The sequence below is a fragment of the Nymphalis io genome, chromosome 22 (genome assembly GCF_905147045.1).
Source record: "Nymphalis io chromosome 22, ilAglIoxx1.1, whole genome shotgun sequence".
NCBI lineage: Eukaryota > Metazoa > Arthropoda > Insecta > Lepidoptera > Nymphalidae > Nymphalis > Nymphalis io.
This window is the reverse complement of record NC_065909.1, coordinates 8,175,122-8,192,806: the sequence shown is the minus strand read 5'-3', so window position 1 is coordinate 8,192,806 and position 17,685 is coordinate 8,175,122. Positions and strand designations below refer to the sequence as shown.

At 36.8% G+C, this 17,685-nt stretch overlaps 1 protein-coding gene across 1 annotated transcript; it reads right to left on the bottom strand.

The window, feature by feature from the left end:
• Positions 1-1,392: 1,392 nt before the first annotated feature.
• Positions 1,393-16,632, bottom strand: LOC126777180 (zinc finger protein 91-like). Its single transcript, XM_050500142.1, has 15 exons — positions 16,413-16,632; positions 16,062-16,193; positions 15,062-15,445; positions 14,425-14,547; positions 13,525-13,652; positions 12,542-12,616; positions 11,043-11,175; positions 10,089-10,210; positions 7,341-7,401; positions 7,000-7,022; positions 5,387-5,474; positions 4,628-4,750; positions 3,484-3,594; positions 2,070-2,185; positions 1,393-1,743 (listed from the first exon to the last, which is right to left on the bottom strand). Exons 1-15 carry the CDS (start codon positions 16,518-16,520, stop codon positions 1,539-1,541), a joined length of 1,932 nt encoding a protein of 643 aa, XP_050356099.1. The 5' UTR covers positions 16,521-16,632; the 3' UTR covers positions 1,393-1,538.
• Positions 16,633-17,685: the final 1,053 nt, after the last annotated feature.

Genomic DNA, 17,685 nt, shown 5'->3' with positions numbered 1-17,685 from the left:
TTTTTTTTACTGGTGGTAGAGCTTTGTGCAAGCTCGTCTGGGTAGGTACCACCCACTCATCATATATTCTACCGCAAAACAGCAGCACTTTATCGTTGTGTTCCGGTTTAAAGGGTGAGTGAGCCAGTGTAATAACAGGCACAAGGGACATAAAATCTTAGGTCCCAAGGTTAGTGGCGCACTGGCGATGTAAGCGATGGTCAACATTTTTTACAATGCCAATGTCTATGGGGGTTGGTGACACCTTACCATCAGGTAGCCCACATGCTCGTCCGCCCTCCTATTCTATAATGATAATAATAAAAAAAATGTATTTGGCATTCGAAAGAAGAAGACAGCATTGTTTAACCAATCACCGTAAGGTCGTAAATTCCGAACGCATGTTAAGTGCAAAAGATCATATTATCAAATAAATATCATAGATAATAATGTCCTCCAGACCGATTTCAACCACGGCGGCCAATCTCAAGAGTGATTAGCCAACTGCGCAGGAGATATTATAGTGCAAAAGTGTGTGCGCAAACACAGGTGCACTCTCTATTCCCTAACTCTCATAATCCAATGGGTCGGCAATCCGACACGACCGGAAAGAGTTCAGGTGCAGGACCAACGGCTTTACGTGCTTTCCGAGGCACGGGAGTGCACACACTTCCACCTTCCAGACTGACAATTTTCTAAAAGAAAAACCCAATAATTTTTATTAGCGCGATCTGGAAATTGAACCCAGGACCTCCGGGTAGCCTTACATCAAGCCATTAGACTAATTAAATAACTGATATAATCATATTGTACTAGTTTTTCTATAGGAAAAAAAACACCAGGTTAATACAAATCTTATATTTATCAATGCCACATCAAAAGATAAATGACAACAAATTAAGTACATAAGAATACAGTTATGTAAGGATCGAGATAAAAATTATACATATGTATATAAATATTATTACATTTCGTTTATTTGCATGATTGCTAAAAGTAATATCATTTAATAACAATCGTAATATTAAAAAGGATTTTGGTTGCAAGTAGTACAGTTGATTCCAATGGCGTGTTGTTTTTATAAAATCATTCTCGGTTTCCTAATGTTAAACCTTGAAAGCTAATATTTTATCCCGTGCCTGTAGTTACACTGGCTTACCCTTTAAATGACGAGCCGGTTGGAGTGGTTGGTAGATACTTGCCTTTCACGCCGAAGGTTGTGGGTACGATATATTCTTTCATTGGTGGCGTTTGAAGTACGTCACGCGAAATTATTTGTAATGCTGCTGCCACACTTTCGTACTGTTCGATTTTTTTCTCTAGTAACTTAGCTTTATATTATATAGATTTGAACCTGCGGCACTTGAATATGATCCAAATACAATTTTTTTATTAATTTTTAATTACTCAGTAATTTGTCCGACTCCAAGTTACGTTTGCCATGCTGAGCCATTAGGGCTTGATCGAGGTTCGAATCCAGAGTTACAAAATTTAGATTTCAATTATAAGTTTTATTACAATATCAATATTAAATAATTTATAATATTATAGTAAAATTATTAATACTTTTGGTAACCAAGTGTCAGATAGTCTATTTCATTTTGTTCGATCACAATCGATTCAGACACAGCGTTCACCGGATGAACCGGGTCGACCGGTTCCGGTTCGGTCTTGCTATCTGAAACCTTCTTTGGTGAAGTGTTGCCATCATCGCTCCCCTCGTCCGATATGTTCTTCTTGTCTTCAATTTTTTTCCTTCGATTTCTATAAAAAAAAAACATTCAAAAACGACTTATTATTGTATTATATAAAGATTACATTTATATATACATCAGATGCACCATCAACCTACCACCTGACAAATGGTCACCGCTGCCCAAACAATGTTCGCCTCCCCAATTGCTAATTAAACTTTTTATATATAAGAAATATCCTGTCTATATTTCCATACCATGCATCATATTCAGCCCACATAAATCCAATGCTGGACATAGGCCTCCTCACAGGCGCGCCAGATCTCCCGGTCCTGTGCTAGTCGCATCATACCATGCATAGACATCAGATATTATAATAAATAATTTTGACATTACCTCTTAGGATAAGGTTGTTTCAGATGAAATGTTCTATAATGCAGCTTCATACTGTTGCTCTGCGTGAATCTTTTGTCGCATAAAGTACACGCGAACGGTTTTTCTCCCGTGTGCGTCTGAAGGATACAAGGACAAGTTAAAATTTAACCGAATACATAATAAATCAGCATCATCAAAATATAAGCCGAGATGGCCTAGTGGTTAGAAGCGTGAATCTTAACCGATGATGAAACCCAAAGGGCAAGCACCACTGAATTTTCATGTGCTCAATTTGTGATTATAATTCATCTCGTGCTTGACGGTGAAGGAAAACATCGTGAGGAAAAACACCTGCATGTGTCTGATTTCATTGAAATTCTGCCACATGTGTATTCTACCAACCCGCATTGGAGCAGCTTCTCCTCAAAAGGTAGAGAAGGCCTTAGCCCAGCAGTGGGACATTAACAGGCTGTTACATCATCTTAAATAAAGAGGGTAATGCAATTACGCCATTTGCTATATCATGCATTGTAAACAAACCTTGATTAATATATAATTATTTATAATACAACACTATTCAACTTAATTAATTTATATCACTATAATTTTACTTCCAAAGTTTCGATAAAAACTTCGTTGACGTTATAATAACGCCATTTATTTCGCGAACCCATCATGAATACCATGGATTATTCAAGATCTCGACCAATGACGTCACATCCTAGTCAAGATCATCGTTTTTTAATGATCTTAACTACATTAATTGGAATACACAGCACAGCGTGTTTATAGAGGAAATGGTAACACATACATTTAAAAATGCATGTATATAGCACCCACATTATATTGTATTTATATATACATAAAATTAATATTATTGACATTTTATATAGTTTTTAATATTACTTATATATTTATTATTCTTGCATAGTCTACTTAAATGTATATATTTTTTTTCTTTCTATAAAGTTTACAAAAAATGTCTGTCTGTAAATCGTAGCAAGGTATCCACGACACAAGCTCGCTTAGTGTGGATGCCACCGGAATTATAATTACGATGTCATTTCAGTAAGCAATACAGCTATTATCAAGTGTGTAATACTTTTACTGTAAAATAAACTATTTTAATTTTTGATTTTGATATATTACCGCACAGGTATTCTACCGCAAAACAGCAGTATTTGGTATTGTTGTGTTCCGGTTTGAAGGGTGAGTGAGCCAGTGTAATTACAGGCACAAGGGACATAACATCTTAGTTCCCAAGGTTGGTGGCGCATTGGTGATGTAAGCGATGGTTAACATTTCTTATAATGCCAATGTCTAAGGGCGTTCGGTGACCACTGATGAACACACAGGTGGCCCATATGCTCGTCCGCCTTCCTATTCTATAAAAAAAAAAAAAAAATATACTTTCCTATATAATATAGTTACATACCAACATATGTCGCTTCAATCCGATGTTAGATAGAAATTGTCGCCCGCAAGTCTCGCACGAATGAACCTTCTCCCTCGTGTGTAGATTCTGATGAACTGCGACGCTACCCGGCTAGAGATTGTTAAACATTATAACCTAGTATCGGCGTGTGGTGGGGGGCAGGTGGTAGCCTATGTTTTTCTGTACCCTATCATCGTGTATAGAAAATTTCGTGATAATCTGTTAAGTATTTAAGAAGTTATAGCGTAACAAAGAAATAAATGAATAAACCGTTTTTCTTGTTTATAATATTACTAGTTTACACTAGTTTTAGGGAGGGGGGGGGGATGGCTTAGGCACCATATGTTCTTTTCCGCACCCTTAACATCGTGTACCATGGAAAATTTTATGTAGATCAGTAGTAGTTAAGATGTTAAAGCAAAACAAACAATTAAATGGACTCATTTCCATATTTATAATATGAGTAATAGTTATAAAAACCGTATATTTATTTGTGTTTAGATGCTTTAAATAATTATGTCGAAAATGTACAATACGATACTATGCGATAGTGTATAATATACATATATATTTTTAAATATATAAGCTAACGCTTGACTGTTATCACACCTGATGGAAAGTGATGATACAGTCTGAGATGGAGCGCGCTTGCCTAGAAGATGCCTATTCACTCTATACTTGAAGGTACCCGTATTGTAGGTGGTGGGGAAAACGGAGGTCGGGAGGGTATTCCAGACCTTAGCGGGGCGTATCAGAAACGTAAATTATTGTTAATTATTTATTTTATATATTAACTAAATACTATAACATTATTTTTATTGTAATACTAGCTAATCGTCCCGGCTTCGCACGGGTAAGAAGAAAAATGTATTTTGGAAAGGATTTGCGTAAAATCCGTTCTTAGTTAGCATATACGTTTAGAAAGGAGTAACTGTGACAAATTTCAAGTCAATCCGGCGGATAGTTTAGGAGATTTCGTGATGAGTGGTATTCCGTTTATTTTCAGTGTAAAATAAGGCATTTAATTAGTATATATACACAACAGAGGCTCGTACCACACGAGGGTGACAAGGCAATACTAACTTTTAATATTAATACATATTATTGAATCATATATATTTAATGAATATTTGCTATGTCTTACCGCTAACGAGGCTCCGCAAATCTCACAGATGTGTCTCTCGTTGGGGGGGCAGAAGGAGGTCCCGGGATGCTCCGCCAGGTGATGCTTCAAGCACGCCGCTTGAGTGTCAAAGTGCTTGCCGCACTGGAATATTGATAATAATAATAATAATATCCTGGGACATTATTCACACACGGCCATCTGATCCCAAACTAAGCAGAGCTTGTACTATGGAAACTAGACAACTGATATACTACATATACTATTTTTATTTTGTAAATGCAAACTTATATTGATAATTACACCTAGACTCAGGAAAAATACACATGTTCACGCACACAAATGTCTATCCTGGGTGGGAATCGAACCCACAACCTTCGACGTGAAAGGCAATCTTACCAACCACGCCAACCGGCTCGTCGTAATATTACTACTATAATATTTTCTTATCACGACCATCAGTTATGTACTTCAGGCATGGAAGACAAACTCGGGGTCACTCTATACCCTTACACTCATAATTCGACCAACCGAGAGGATTCAGGCGCAGGATCAGTAAACACAACTTTGAGAATAAAGGCTGATGCTGAAAAATATACGACAGAAAAAAATGACTCGACCTGGGGTTTGAACCCAGGAACTTACGATCTTCGACCTTATAAGATAGATAATAGACCAACGAGGCAGTCACTGAACTTCAATAGTAGTGTTCAACACTTTGTACTGAGGAATAAAGAATATAACTTTAACAATGTCGTTTCTTATTTAATATCGACTTACTTGGTGACATGTGGTAGGTTTCGTCTTTTTTCTCCTCATCTTTTTATTCCTCCTTATCTCGGGCTTAATTGGAACTTTCTCGAACTTTCTGGAAGATAAGTTCTTGCATATAGACATTTGTAGTTTGAGAGAGAGAGAGAGATTACTTGTGGTAGGGCTTTGTGCAAGCTCGTCTGGGTAGGAACCACCCACTCATCAGATATTCTACGGCAAAACAGCAGTACCTGGTATTGTTGTGTTCCGGTATGAAGGGTGAGTGAGCCAGTGTAATTACAGGCACAAGGGACATAAAATCTTAGTTCCCAAGGTTGGTGGCGCATTGGCTATGTAAGCGATGGTTAACATTTCTTACAATGCCAATGTCTAAGGGCGTTGGTGACCACTTACCATCAGGTGGCCCATATGCTCGTCCGCCTTCCTATTCTATAAAAAAAGACATATAATAACAAAGAAAAGAACGCGAACAGAAGTATAAGAGAGGGGAAAGGGAGAAGAAGAGAAAGGAAAGACGATCTACTTTTTTTTAAATTTTAATTACGAAAGAATTGAATCTTAGGTAAATTTTGTTCGTGTAATTAGTGTAATATAGTGTAGCCTTTGAGCGGGCCAGGTTTTCTTCATTTGAAGTGAAAACTTCAGACGCGTTACGCGGGGTATCGTAGGGGATAGACTCGTGGCTTCGCGTTATCGACATGCTAATGTTAATATGAAATCGTTGAAAGTACAAGTAATTTAAGCATTTTGGGAAAAGTCTCAGTTGGCACAGAGGTTGTCCATTGCCATACAGCGCGGAAATGCGGCCTGCATTATGGGCAGCTTTGCGTCGGGTGGGAATTGGGAGGGACTATTTTAAATTTGACAAAAAAAATAAAAAATAAAAAAATTGGGAATTAATATGAATAATAATGATTGAAATTTATGTAGATACTGGCACTATATATAAATAATATAAGTGTATTTTAAGTATTATTCTTTTAAATTAAACTGTATTAATATTTTGTACCGAGTTTGCGACATACCGTGTATTTTAATGTTATCATTATAGGGATAGAATTATTACTTGGAATACCAATAGATTTGGAAATTGGACAAATATATTTAACAGTTTCAAGTTTTCATTTTTATCGGCAGCTGCTGTTTTGTAAGCAATTACCCGATAACTCATCCCATAGTTTCAAAACTCAATCAAATGAACAACACGCGAACGCGAATACAAAACTAGCATTAATTTATATTATATACAAGTATATAAAACTTTTACTGGTGGTAGAGCTTTGTGCAAGCTCGTCTGGGTAGGTACCACCCACTCATCAAATATTCTACCGCAAAACAGCAGTACTTGATATTGTTGTGTTCCGGTTTGCAGGGTGAGTGAGCCAGTGTAATTAGAGGCACAAGGGACATAACATCTTAGTTCCCAAGGTTGGTGGCGCATTAGTGATTGAAGCAATGGTTAACATTTCTTACAATGCCGATGTCTAAGGGCGTTGGTGACCACTTACCATCAGTTGGCCCATATGCTCGTCCGCCTTCTTATTTTATATAAAAATATATATATATTCATTTAAGAAAATTTAAGGTTTAGATTCTAAGCAATAAAAAGAGAGACTCACCTAGATTTTAATAAGCTTGTAATCTGAAAGGAAAATTATTATTTAAATTAATTGCACATAACCAATATATTTTTAAAAAGCCCAGTGGTTAAAACGCGTTCATCTTAACCGATGATCGCAGGTTCAAACTTAATTTGTGTTTATAATTCATCTCGTGCATCTCGGAACGAAAACATCGTGAGGAAATCTGCATGTGCCTAATTTCACTGAAATACTGCAACATGTGCATTCCACCAACCCGCATTGGAGCAGCGTGGTGGAATAAGCTCCAAACCTTCTCCTCAAAAAGGAGAGGAGGCCTTAGCCCAGCTGTGGGACATTAACAACATATAATATATTACCTTATCTTGCATTTTCTTCCCTAATATCTTTCTTGGTTGGTGTTCTATCTGGAGGCCCTCTCTGTAATTAATATAATTATTTCGTTTATTTGAACCTTTTGTTATATAATACATTTGTAGTAATACAAATTTAGTTCTTTTTTTTGATTTGTCGTAGTATTTTTTTTAACAAATACATTTGTCAGATATCTAAGAACAACCGTCCCCAGAGGTTTTAGTTCCATTCATTTTGGATTATACATGTATTTGTGTGGGTATATCTGTTAATGTGTGCGTTTTTTATCGTATGTACATATATTCACGTTATAATACTAAATGAGCAATTCTTGTTCACATATATTGTATTTGTATATACGTGTGTGTGCGTTTCTGGTCGTGCATATTTATTTATGCATGTGTGATGACTCAATCTGTTATATGTGAGCGTGCTTACACAAGCATTAGGCCCTTACATATGAAATTGGCATTTTGTACGGGAGGAATATAGTCTTTTTTTTTTGTAAAATATATTTAATTACTCAAAGTATGCACCGTTGTTCTCTATGCACTTTTGCCATCTCATAGGTAGTTCATTGATCCCTTTACTAAAAAAACCATGGGGGCGAGAATCAATAAACTCTTTGAAGGCGGTTTGGACTGCCGCATCGGGGTGTGTAACCCTATAAATTTAAATTGTATTTATTTTACCTAATCTAACCGGTTTATAAAATAAATTACGGTTATCGAATCGGCATTCATTGTTTCGACATTTATTATCTATGCTGTTTGAGAGATGGCAGCACTACGTTGTTCGCCGTACGGTCGTCTTCTTTGATCGTTGAGCAGGCGCCGATCGCTTACCGACGCTGTCAGTTTTAAACGATTAAATATATTCCTTTTTATTATATAGAAAATTATACTAACGGAGGGTTACCTACGTCATCCACTTTGTAAGACGTATTTGAGAGGTTCGGGTTACCAAACCTCTTTGTATCAAAACCGTGCCACGTGCAATATAAGTCATATATTGTCTTATTTCTACATATTTAAACACTCCTGAGGGAGTGTTTATTTTTCTATAATTTTATATATACTTTGTATATTGCATTACAAAGTAATATAATATTTTTCGGTGGACTCAAACGAGGGATTGTCGCTGATTTGGAGCTGTTGGAGGCTCTGCTGTTTTATGGAGGAGAGGCTGCTTGTCCGGTGGCCTGCTGTTGCTGCTGGTGCTATTTGCTGCTTCGCACTGCTTTTATTTATTTGCTCACTCATTGTGACACTGCATTCAGGGTTTGCACTATCCTGCTTATCTATTTTAATCTATCACTTAATTTTAACCGATGCCAACTCACTTACAGCTAAGTCACTTGTAATATTTTATTGTATTAATGTTAACTTAATTAACCAGATACTGTCAACGGCCCACCCCCTGATTTTTATGTTGTAAATTTTATAATCTTTATGATGAGTTTTATTAATGTAACGGTCTTGGTGGAACGATCCCGGTACACACGAGAACACCGTGACAAGTTGAATTTTTTTCCTTGTAATAAGTTGTCCAAATTTCGGAAAAAAATGGTAATCTGTTGGAGCAAGGTCCGGGGAGTACGGTGGATGTCGCAATTATTCCAATTGTAGCTCATCTAACTTAGTGGTTGTTTGTTGCGCAGTGTCTTGCGTTGTCGTGAAGCAGCAGTGGCCTAGAGCGATTGACCAATCTCGGTTGTTTAGCAGCTAGTTCTTCCTTCATGGTTTGCAGTTGCTGACAATAGATATCTGCCGTAATCGTTTGGCCAGATTTTAGAAAGCTGTAGTGACCGGCGCTAGTCCACCTAACACTCACAAGTAACTTTTTCTGAGTCAATTTTCGTTTAGGGAAGGATTTTGCTGGGTCTCCAGGGTTCAACCATTGCGACGAGCGCTTCCGATTATCGTACAGTATTCACTTTTTGACACAAGTAATGATTCGACTTGAAATCTCTTCATTATTGTGTCGGTTGAGCAAAGTAACACAGCAGTCGACGCGTGTTTGCAAGTTCGATTCACTCAATTCATGAGGTATAAAAACTTGAACTATGGTCAAGTTTTTTTACTTTCCCGATTTGCTTCAAGTGGATTATAACAGTTTTATCACTTACCCCGAAGCCTGCAGCTATCTCTGAAGTGCTTTGTGATGGATCCGCTTCCACACTAGTCTTTAATTCTTCATTTTCCACTTTGGTCTCCGGCCGTCCACGGAGTTGGTTCTGAAGGTTTGGACTCTACTACCACTTCCCATCAGGTGGAGTAAAGTCATTTGCCATCCCAGATTATAAAAAAAAAGGTCGAAATTTCCAGAACGAAAACATTGAAACCAAAAACGTACCGTGCTTACTTTAGCGACACCAGCGCAGTACACATAATTAATCCTTCGAGCTGTTTCTGCAGCACTGATGCCACGGTAGAACTCGTACTCTTAAATATACCGATATTTCATGTTTTCCATTCTGCGGTAATAAGCGACGCCAAAGAAAAAAATAATGAGGAAAAAACAAATGAATGACTGTTTTCAAAACTCAAATGTACCAGCTAAATGAATTTATAAATTTTAATTTGGAATTCTTAACCAAAGAGGAGATATTTCAGATCAAAGTGGTCAGTACGACAAAACGATAATTTCATATGTAAGGACCTAATATATACGTGAGTGTGCGTTTCTGGTCGTGCATATATATTTATGCGTGTGTGTCATGACTCAATCAGTTATATGTGTGCGTTACTTACACAACGACCTCGGCGTGCATCGCTGAGTGGAAGAGATGTTCTTCGTACGCCTTCCTCGTCTCGAAGCGGATGTCGCAACGGGAACAGAACGTGTTCACGTCTTCATCATCATCTGGACTCTCCTATGACAACATTTATAACAAGTTATTACTTGCATTTTATAACGTTTTTAAATTTTATATAACAAGGCCTTGGGCAACTGAGCTTCGCTCGGCTTTATATACTCGTAAGATAGCTTATGTAAATACATAATTCGAGTCAATCAGAATCGTTTCAGATATACTTATATACGTATATATATATATATATATAAATAAAATAATTATTCATTTTATATTTTATGACATGACATATTTAAACTTATTATTTGTTTTTTTTTTATAGAATATGCAGATAGACGGACAATTGGGTCACCTGATGGTAAGTGACTACCACCGCCTATAGACATTGGCGCTATAAGAAATAGCTTACTTACATCGCCAATGCGTCACCGACCTCGTCAACTAAGATGTTACGTTCATCTTTCAAACCACAACAATTCTAAGTACAATTTGGCGGTAGAACATGTGGTCCCCAGGTTTGCCCAAAACCCTACCAAGTACAAAAGTAACAGCCTGTAGATGTCCCACTGCTGGGCTAAGGCCTCCTCTCCCTATTTGAGGAGAAGTCGAGATGGCCCAGTGGTAAGAACGCGTGTTTCTTAACCGATGAACGTGGGTTCAAACCCGGGCAACCACCTCTGAATTTTCATGTGCTTAATTTCTGTTTATAATTCATCTCGTGCTTTTCGGTGAAGGAAAACATCGTGAGGAAACCTGCATGTGTCTAATTTCATCGAAATTCTGCCACATGTGTATTCCACCAACCCGCATTGGAGCAGCGTGGTGGAATAAGCTCCAAACCTTCTCCTCAAAAACCAAGTACAAACGCTATGTAAATATCCGATCCGCTTACAATGTCATTAGTGCAATGCTTGATGCGCTTGTGTTGGTGCAGGCCCGCCTCGCTCACGAACGACGAGCCGCACAGCGAGCACACGAACTCGCTGCGGTGCGTGCGCAGGTGCGTGTAATACGTCGACGAGTGCCTGGCGAGACGACCATTATCTATTATCTATTAAACCGACTTCAAAAAAAGGAGGTTCCACATTTTACTTGTATGTACGTCTGTATGTCCGGGTATTTCTCAAAAACTGCTGATCCGATTTGGATGATATTTATCGTTATGTAATAAAAAGTTTAGGGTTTTTCGTTTAGAAAATTCTCAGTAGCACATCGGAGTCCGGAAGTTGGAAGTGTGTACACTCCCAACTTAAAGCCGCTGGTCCTGCGCCTGAACTCTTTCCGGTCGTGTCGGATTGCCGACCCATCGGATTATGAGAGTTAGGGAATAGAGAGTGCGCCTGTGTTTGCGCACACACTTGTGCACTATAATATCTCCTGCGTAGTTGGCTAATCTCTATTAAGATTGGCCGCCGAGGCCGAAATCGGTCTGGAGGACATTATCAATATGTATAAAAATTTCTTCATGGAAGGTTTTTGTATACAATATATCATGATCTGACCTTCGAAGGCGGTCCGTTTTTCTTAGAAAAAAAAAGTTTTATTAACAACATTTGTTAATATGTGCGTTTTTTATCGAAGTCAGCTCGACGTGTTTCGGGATGACTACGGATCCAGTCATCCTCAGGGTTATATGGTATATAAGATTAATTTAATAAAAAAAACCAACACACTGCAAATGTCCCACAGCTGGACAAAAGCCTTTTATTTTCTTACGGGAAAGTTTTGGAGTGAATTCCATTTACCTTAAACAAATACTTTTCTAAATTAAAAGAAAGCTAAAGAGGAATCTGTTTAAAGTGCAAATATCAACGGACTCAAGGAACCATTAGGTAACGAATCGAGTCCTAATTTATATTAATCTTATAAATGCGAAGATGTGTCTGTGAGTCTGTTATGCTTTGATATTGATGAAATTTGGTACGCAGCAAGTTTGGACCCCAAGCTAACGTACTCCTCCAAACGCGGGCGAAGCCGCAGACGTAAACTAGCATTATATATGCAAAAGTGACTTTGATTTATCACCTTTAACTACTCAATTGTCCATCATAAGATTTTGCATACACGTTGTCGGTATGGGATAGAACACAGCATCACGGTAGCATGCGAAAGCGATCCCGTGGCGCTCCTCGCTATAACGGAAAGGGTACCGCTGGTTTTTTAGTGGGTATTCCGATGTTCGGGGCGCACTCGGCGTCTTGGACACAAGCGAGTCACTCATACGGGGGGGGGGGGGGGTTGTACGCGTTTCCCCCACGGCAACAGTGGGGGAAACGCGTAATGCGATTTTCCAGAAAAAAAACCTAAGCCCTGCGTCTTTCATACATACACACACACAGACCAAAACTAGTCATAAATAAATTTATATAATAAAAATACATATATTCTTACCTAAACTCTTCATTGCAGTAAGCACATTTTCTTATAACACCACTATGGTACTGTTCGTGGAGGATCGCGGTGTTCCTTGAAACATTCACAATTCTAATTTTATTAAAAATCAAACGTTTCACAATTAAAAACATTTATGTACAACGATGTATTATTTACACGATGAACTGAATAATCGACTTAAGGTCTAATATAACGGATTGTTCATTGTTGAGAGCCGTTTAAAGAAAAATGGTGTGAGTGCCTTACTCACGAGAATAGATTTATAAACATGTTTGCTCTAACGCACACATTAACGCACTTACAATAACAAATCTCACGCTGACGTCATCTGACGCTCGAAATCTTAGGCTTACTTGACGTTCGAAGTCTCAGTAAGTCCCTACCGTGTAATGAGCGCTAACATGTTTGTACATATCAAAATTACTTTCGTTTGAATAAATCCCTAATAATATTATAAAAAAATAGACGTTTTGTTTCCGCGGCAGCGAAGTTGTATGTTAAAACTTTATAACAAAAAACTTAATGTTGTGAATATTCAAGTTATATTAATATATCCACACACACACAAGTTGTTGGACTATTTATATATATAGAAACAATTTTATTATCAATATTGTCAAGATTTTCTTATTATATTTTGTCAAATATCTTCTAAAATAAAATAAATCTATCTCTTAAAATGTCTTTTAAGAGAGTATCTTAAGTTCAGTTCAGTACTTATCGCGTTATTTTATCAATATTTTATTATATGAGTTATTTTTAAAAATGTTTCGCCTTTTATTGAATTAAGCTTACTCGATTTTATTAGTAAAATTTTCTTCAAAATCTTTAACCCTATGTTATATATCGATTAGGCCTGTTCCTGGATTAGAGGATTTGGCTGTATAGTGCAATACCTTTGCCTTTTTTAAAAGGAAATAATTAAGTTATTGTCAAATGTCAGATATCAATTGCGCAATCATTGTCTATGAGATACTCACTCCACTGGGCAGACGAGTTGGCAGCGCAGACACAGGTACTTGGTGTAGTGCGCCCGCATGTGCTTGCGAAGGTCACACTTCCACTTGAAGCGCATGCGACAGAACCGACACTCGAACGAACCGATCGACTGCAACATTTTTTTAATTATAATATATATTTAGTTTAATTTATAACCGAGATGGCCCAGCGGTAAGAACGCGTGAATCTTAAACGATGATCGTGGGTTCAAACCCGGGCAAGCACCACCGAATTTTCATGTGCCTAATTTGTGATTATAATTCATCTCGTGCTTTACGGTGAAGGAAAACATCGTGAGGAAACCTGCATGTGTCTTAATTTCACTGAAATTCTGCCACATGTGTATTCCACCAATCCGCATTGGAGCAGCGTGGTGGAATAAGCTCCAAACCTTCGCCTCAAAAAAGGAGAGAGGAGGTCTTTAGCACAGCAGTGGAACATTCACAGGCTGTTACGGTTACGTTTAATTTATAGATGTAGAAGGCCGACGAGCAAATGGGATGGCATTGACACTAAGATATAAAAGCATTTCTTAAGTCTTGCCATACTTGGCATCTTTTGTGCCTCGATTGTGCCTTTAATTACACTGGCACACCCACCATTACCTACCGCATACCAGACTCAAATCCTGAACCTACCAAACCTGTATTGGGTTGAAAATTATGTATATTTAAAATTTTAAGGACATACTACTGCAGATATATATAGACATGAGATATATATATATATATGTATGTGTCATTTACGCTTAAACAAATAAATTTACGCTCTAAAAGCAATATATTTATAACGTTCCACGAGCGAAGCCGCTAGGAGTGGCCATATTTTATATAAAACACATATAAAATTAATTTATATATTTAAATATTATCAGGATGTACCTCCTTATGTCTCAATTTATTGTGTCTTTTCAGCATCTCCTCTTTAGAGAAACCCTTGAAACAATCGGTACATTTGAACGCAGCAGCTTTATATTTTTCATCGTCAGCTCTTGATCTGTGCTCCTGAAAAATATATTACACAATATATTCTACCGCAAACAGCAGTACTTGTTATTGTTGTGTTCCGGTTTGAAGGGTGAGTGAGCCAGTGTAATTTCAGGCACAAGGGACATAACATCTTAGTTCCTAAGGTTGGTGGTGCATTGGCGATGTAAGCGATCGTTAACATTTCTTACAATGCCAATGTCTATGGGCGTTGGTGACTTACCATCAGGTGGCCCATATGCTCGTCCGCCATCCTATACTATAAAAAAAAAACACATCAATCATAATATAACCATTGCAAAATGGCTTACACTGAAGTCCTAAGATCTTCATGTTCTTATGGGATTTATCTACATAAAGATTATATATGACCAATGATATTTAAAGACATGCGCTAAATAAGGCGAGTAAAATATGCATTTACTCCTACATTTTATCAACTCATATATTTGATCTTAAGAAAAACAGTAATTTAAACATGAACACGAATTATTTCGTTATATTTAATAACTGTTACTTCATAATACAATACCTGGACAGCTTGCTCTTCCGTCAAATCAATCTTCTTCCAATTATTACCATCCATTAAATTAATCCGTTTGAATTTATTTTTTGTTCTAAGCTCATCTTTACACTTCCCCTCAGTAACGACTTCGTTATCTATATTATCTATGTATGGACTTGTTTCTATCTTTTCATCCACTTGATCGTTGTCGTCAATATCTTCATTAATAAATGAATCATCGACAGTATCTAATTGTATGTTTTCTACTCTTTGTTCATATTTGATTTCGTCTTTTATAGCCTCGTTATGTTCGTATTGCTTAAATATATTAGACGTGAAGGTAACTCGTCTTAATGGTGATTCCAGATTATGAGCTGATCTATTTATTTTATATATTGATTCATATGTTATCTGAAACAAATATACATATACAAGAATATTAAGCATGTATGTGATTAAGATGTCTCATTGATCTAGGCGATATTATATACTAAGTCAGGCTAATAAGCTAAATTTATTGGGTTATTTAACTTTATTTATTAAGGTTGGCGTAGTTGGTAGATACTTGCATTTCACGCCGAAGGTTGTGGGTTCGTTTCTCACCCAGGACAGACATTTGTGTGCATGAACATGTCTGTTTGTCCTGAGTCTGGGTGTAATTATCTATATAACTATGTATTTACAAAAGAAAAGTAGTATATGTAGTATATCAGTTGTCTGGTATCCATAGCACAAGCTTTGTACAAGCTTAATTTGGGATCAGATGGCCGTGTGTGAAAAATGTCCCAGGATATTATTCTTATTATTAATAATAATTTTCTATGTGTGCGATGGAATTGATCTCTCAGTTAAGCGGTAGACTAAAAATAGTGTTTTATCCTGTGCCTCGAAAGACCCTAATGTCAAAAATCTGTACCATAGTGTGTGAGTGTAGTTTGCTTCCCTATTGTATTATGAGATATAATAAAGATTGCATGTATTACACACTGTGTACACAATGTGTACACTATGTGGTTTAAGAACTTACCGGGCCTTTCCTTAACATGTCTTTCAGTATTTTCTGCCCACAATAACTCTTTTCTTTGAACTTGTGAAACTTATGCAACTGCATTGCGCATTCGAAACAAAAATAATGAGGTAGATTATCTGATTCATTTACCTGTAAAGTATTCATTGTATTAGTAAATAAATATCCTTCAAGTATGAATAGTGTTTTTTATTTTGACTTGATTAATAAAAATAAGTGATGTTAAAAGTTTTTTTTTTAAATAATTAGTATTATCATTCTTCATAACATAACGAAGTATACAAAGTCTACCCGACGTAACGTCTATGAATAATTACTTTTATTGAATGAAAATTATAATATATTACTTACTTTTAACGCTAATACTTCTTCGTAATATGATTTTAATTGATGCTGATCATAATTATAAACCTTTGACTCAGTTCGAAGGCATATTCTGCATATTTTTAATTCTGCCATATTTTAGACATAAGAGTATGACACGCAACTAATGAGGATCTTAAATTTAATTTAGTAATAACGAACTACAGAAAACATATTTTGTTATTTAGTTAAAGTCGTAATAGTCAATGTTTTTATTTAAAAACAACAAATTATGACATTGATTGATTAGAGAAAACACTGTACTGTACCGGACCACAGAGTATAACCACTGTTGTTGAAGTTTCTGAACTTTGAGCGAGTGTTGCCTGTTCGTACCTCTGTCTACACTGAGTGTAGAGTATTGCAGTATTATTTATTTATTAAGCACTTTATTGCACAACAAATATTACGTATATAGAATACGTAAGGCGTGCTTAATGCTATTCTCTAAATCTCTGCCAACAGGTAAGGTGGGTCTACCTTACTTTAGGAAGTGCAGAAAAGAAGTATTGCCAGGTGCCCATATCAATTTAACCTTTAATCCCACCCAAAGCCCTTAAAGTATGTCAATTTATTACTTGTACCTCGGAAAAGGCTCTAACGTTTACATTAATACCTATAAATTTAAACTCTATAGAGCGTATCGACCACTCTCAATGGCGTAACAATACGTTTGATATACTGAACAAATACAAACCTACACACGACGAAGTAGACGAGAACTTCGCAATAGCAGCTTGCAAGTCCAGCTGTTGAAAAAAAAAAAGCTTCCTTCAGTAAGAAATAATGAGGAGGAACAAAAAGTCGAAGCCGTCATCAGCTTGACTGCAGAGCTTGAGCTTGTGTGTTTAAGAGTTTGGCTTCGACATAACAAAACCTCCAACGATATATCAGAGTTGTCATTTACTTGGGTTGGTCGTCGTAATTTTCAATTAAGGGAATTCATAATAAATCTATTTTATTTTCATATATGCTTTACGGTAAAGGGAAACATGGTGAGGAAACCTGCATGTATCTAATTTCATTGAAATTCTGCCACATGTGTATTCCACCAACCCGCACTGGAGCAGAGTGGTGGAAAAAGCTCAAACCTTCTCCTCAAAAGGAAGGAGAGGAGGCCTTCAGCCCAGCAGTGGGAGATTCACAGGCACATTTATATAGAGGTTCCTGAAATTTTCACAAATATCAACCTTTAAAAGCTCTAATCGAATATTTTGCATATTAAATGTATTTAATAAAAAGCATGAGACAAATTGTATAA

Excerpts from the sequence above, each read along its gene's own strand:
- LOC126777180 (XM_050500142.1), bottom strand. The coding sequence starts at position 16,520 with ATGGCAGAATTAAAAATATGCAGAATATGCCTTCGAACTGAGTCAAAG. Across the intron at positions 15,446-16,061 it reads ACATGTTAAGGAAAGGCCCG|ATAACATATGAATCAATATA; the intron begins GTAAGTTCTTAA and ends TATTTGTTTCAG. Across the intron at positions 7,023-7,340 it reads GGAAGAAAATGCAAGATAAG|ATTACAAGCTTATTAAAATC; the intron begins GTAATATATTAT and ends TTTTCCTTTCAG.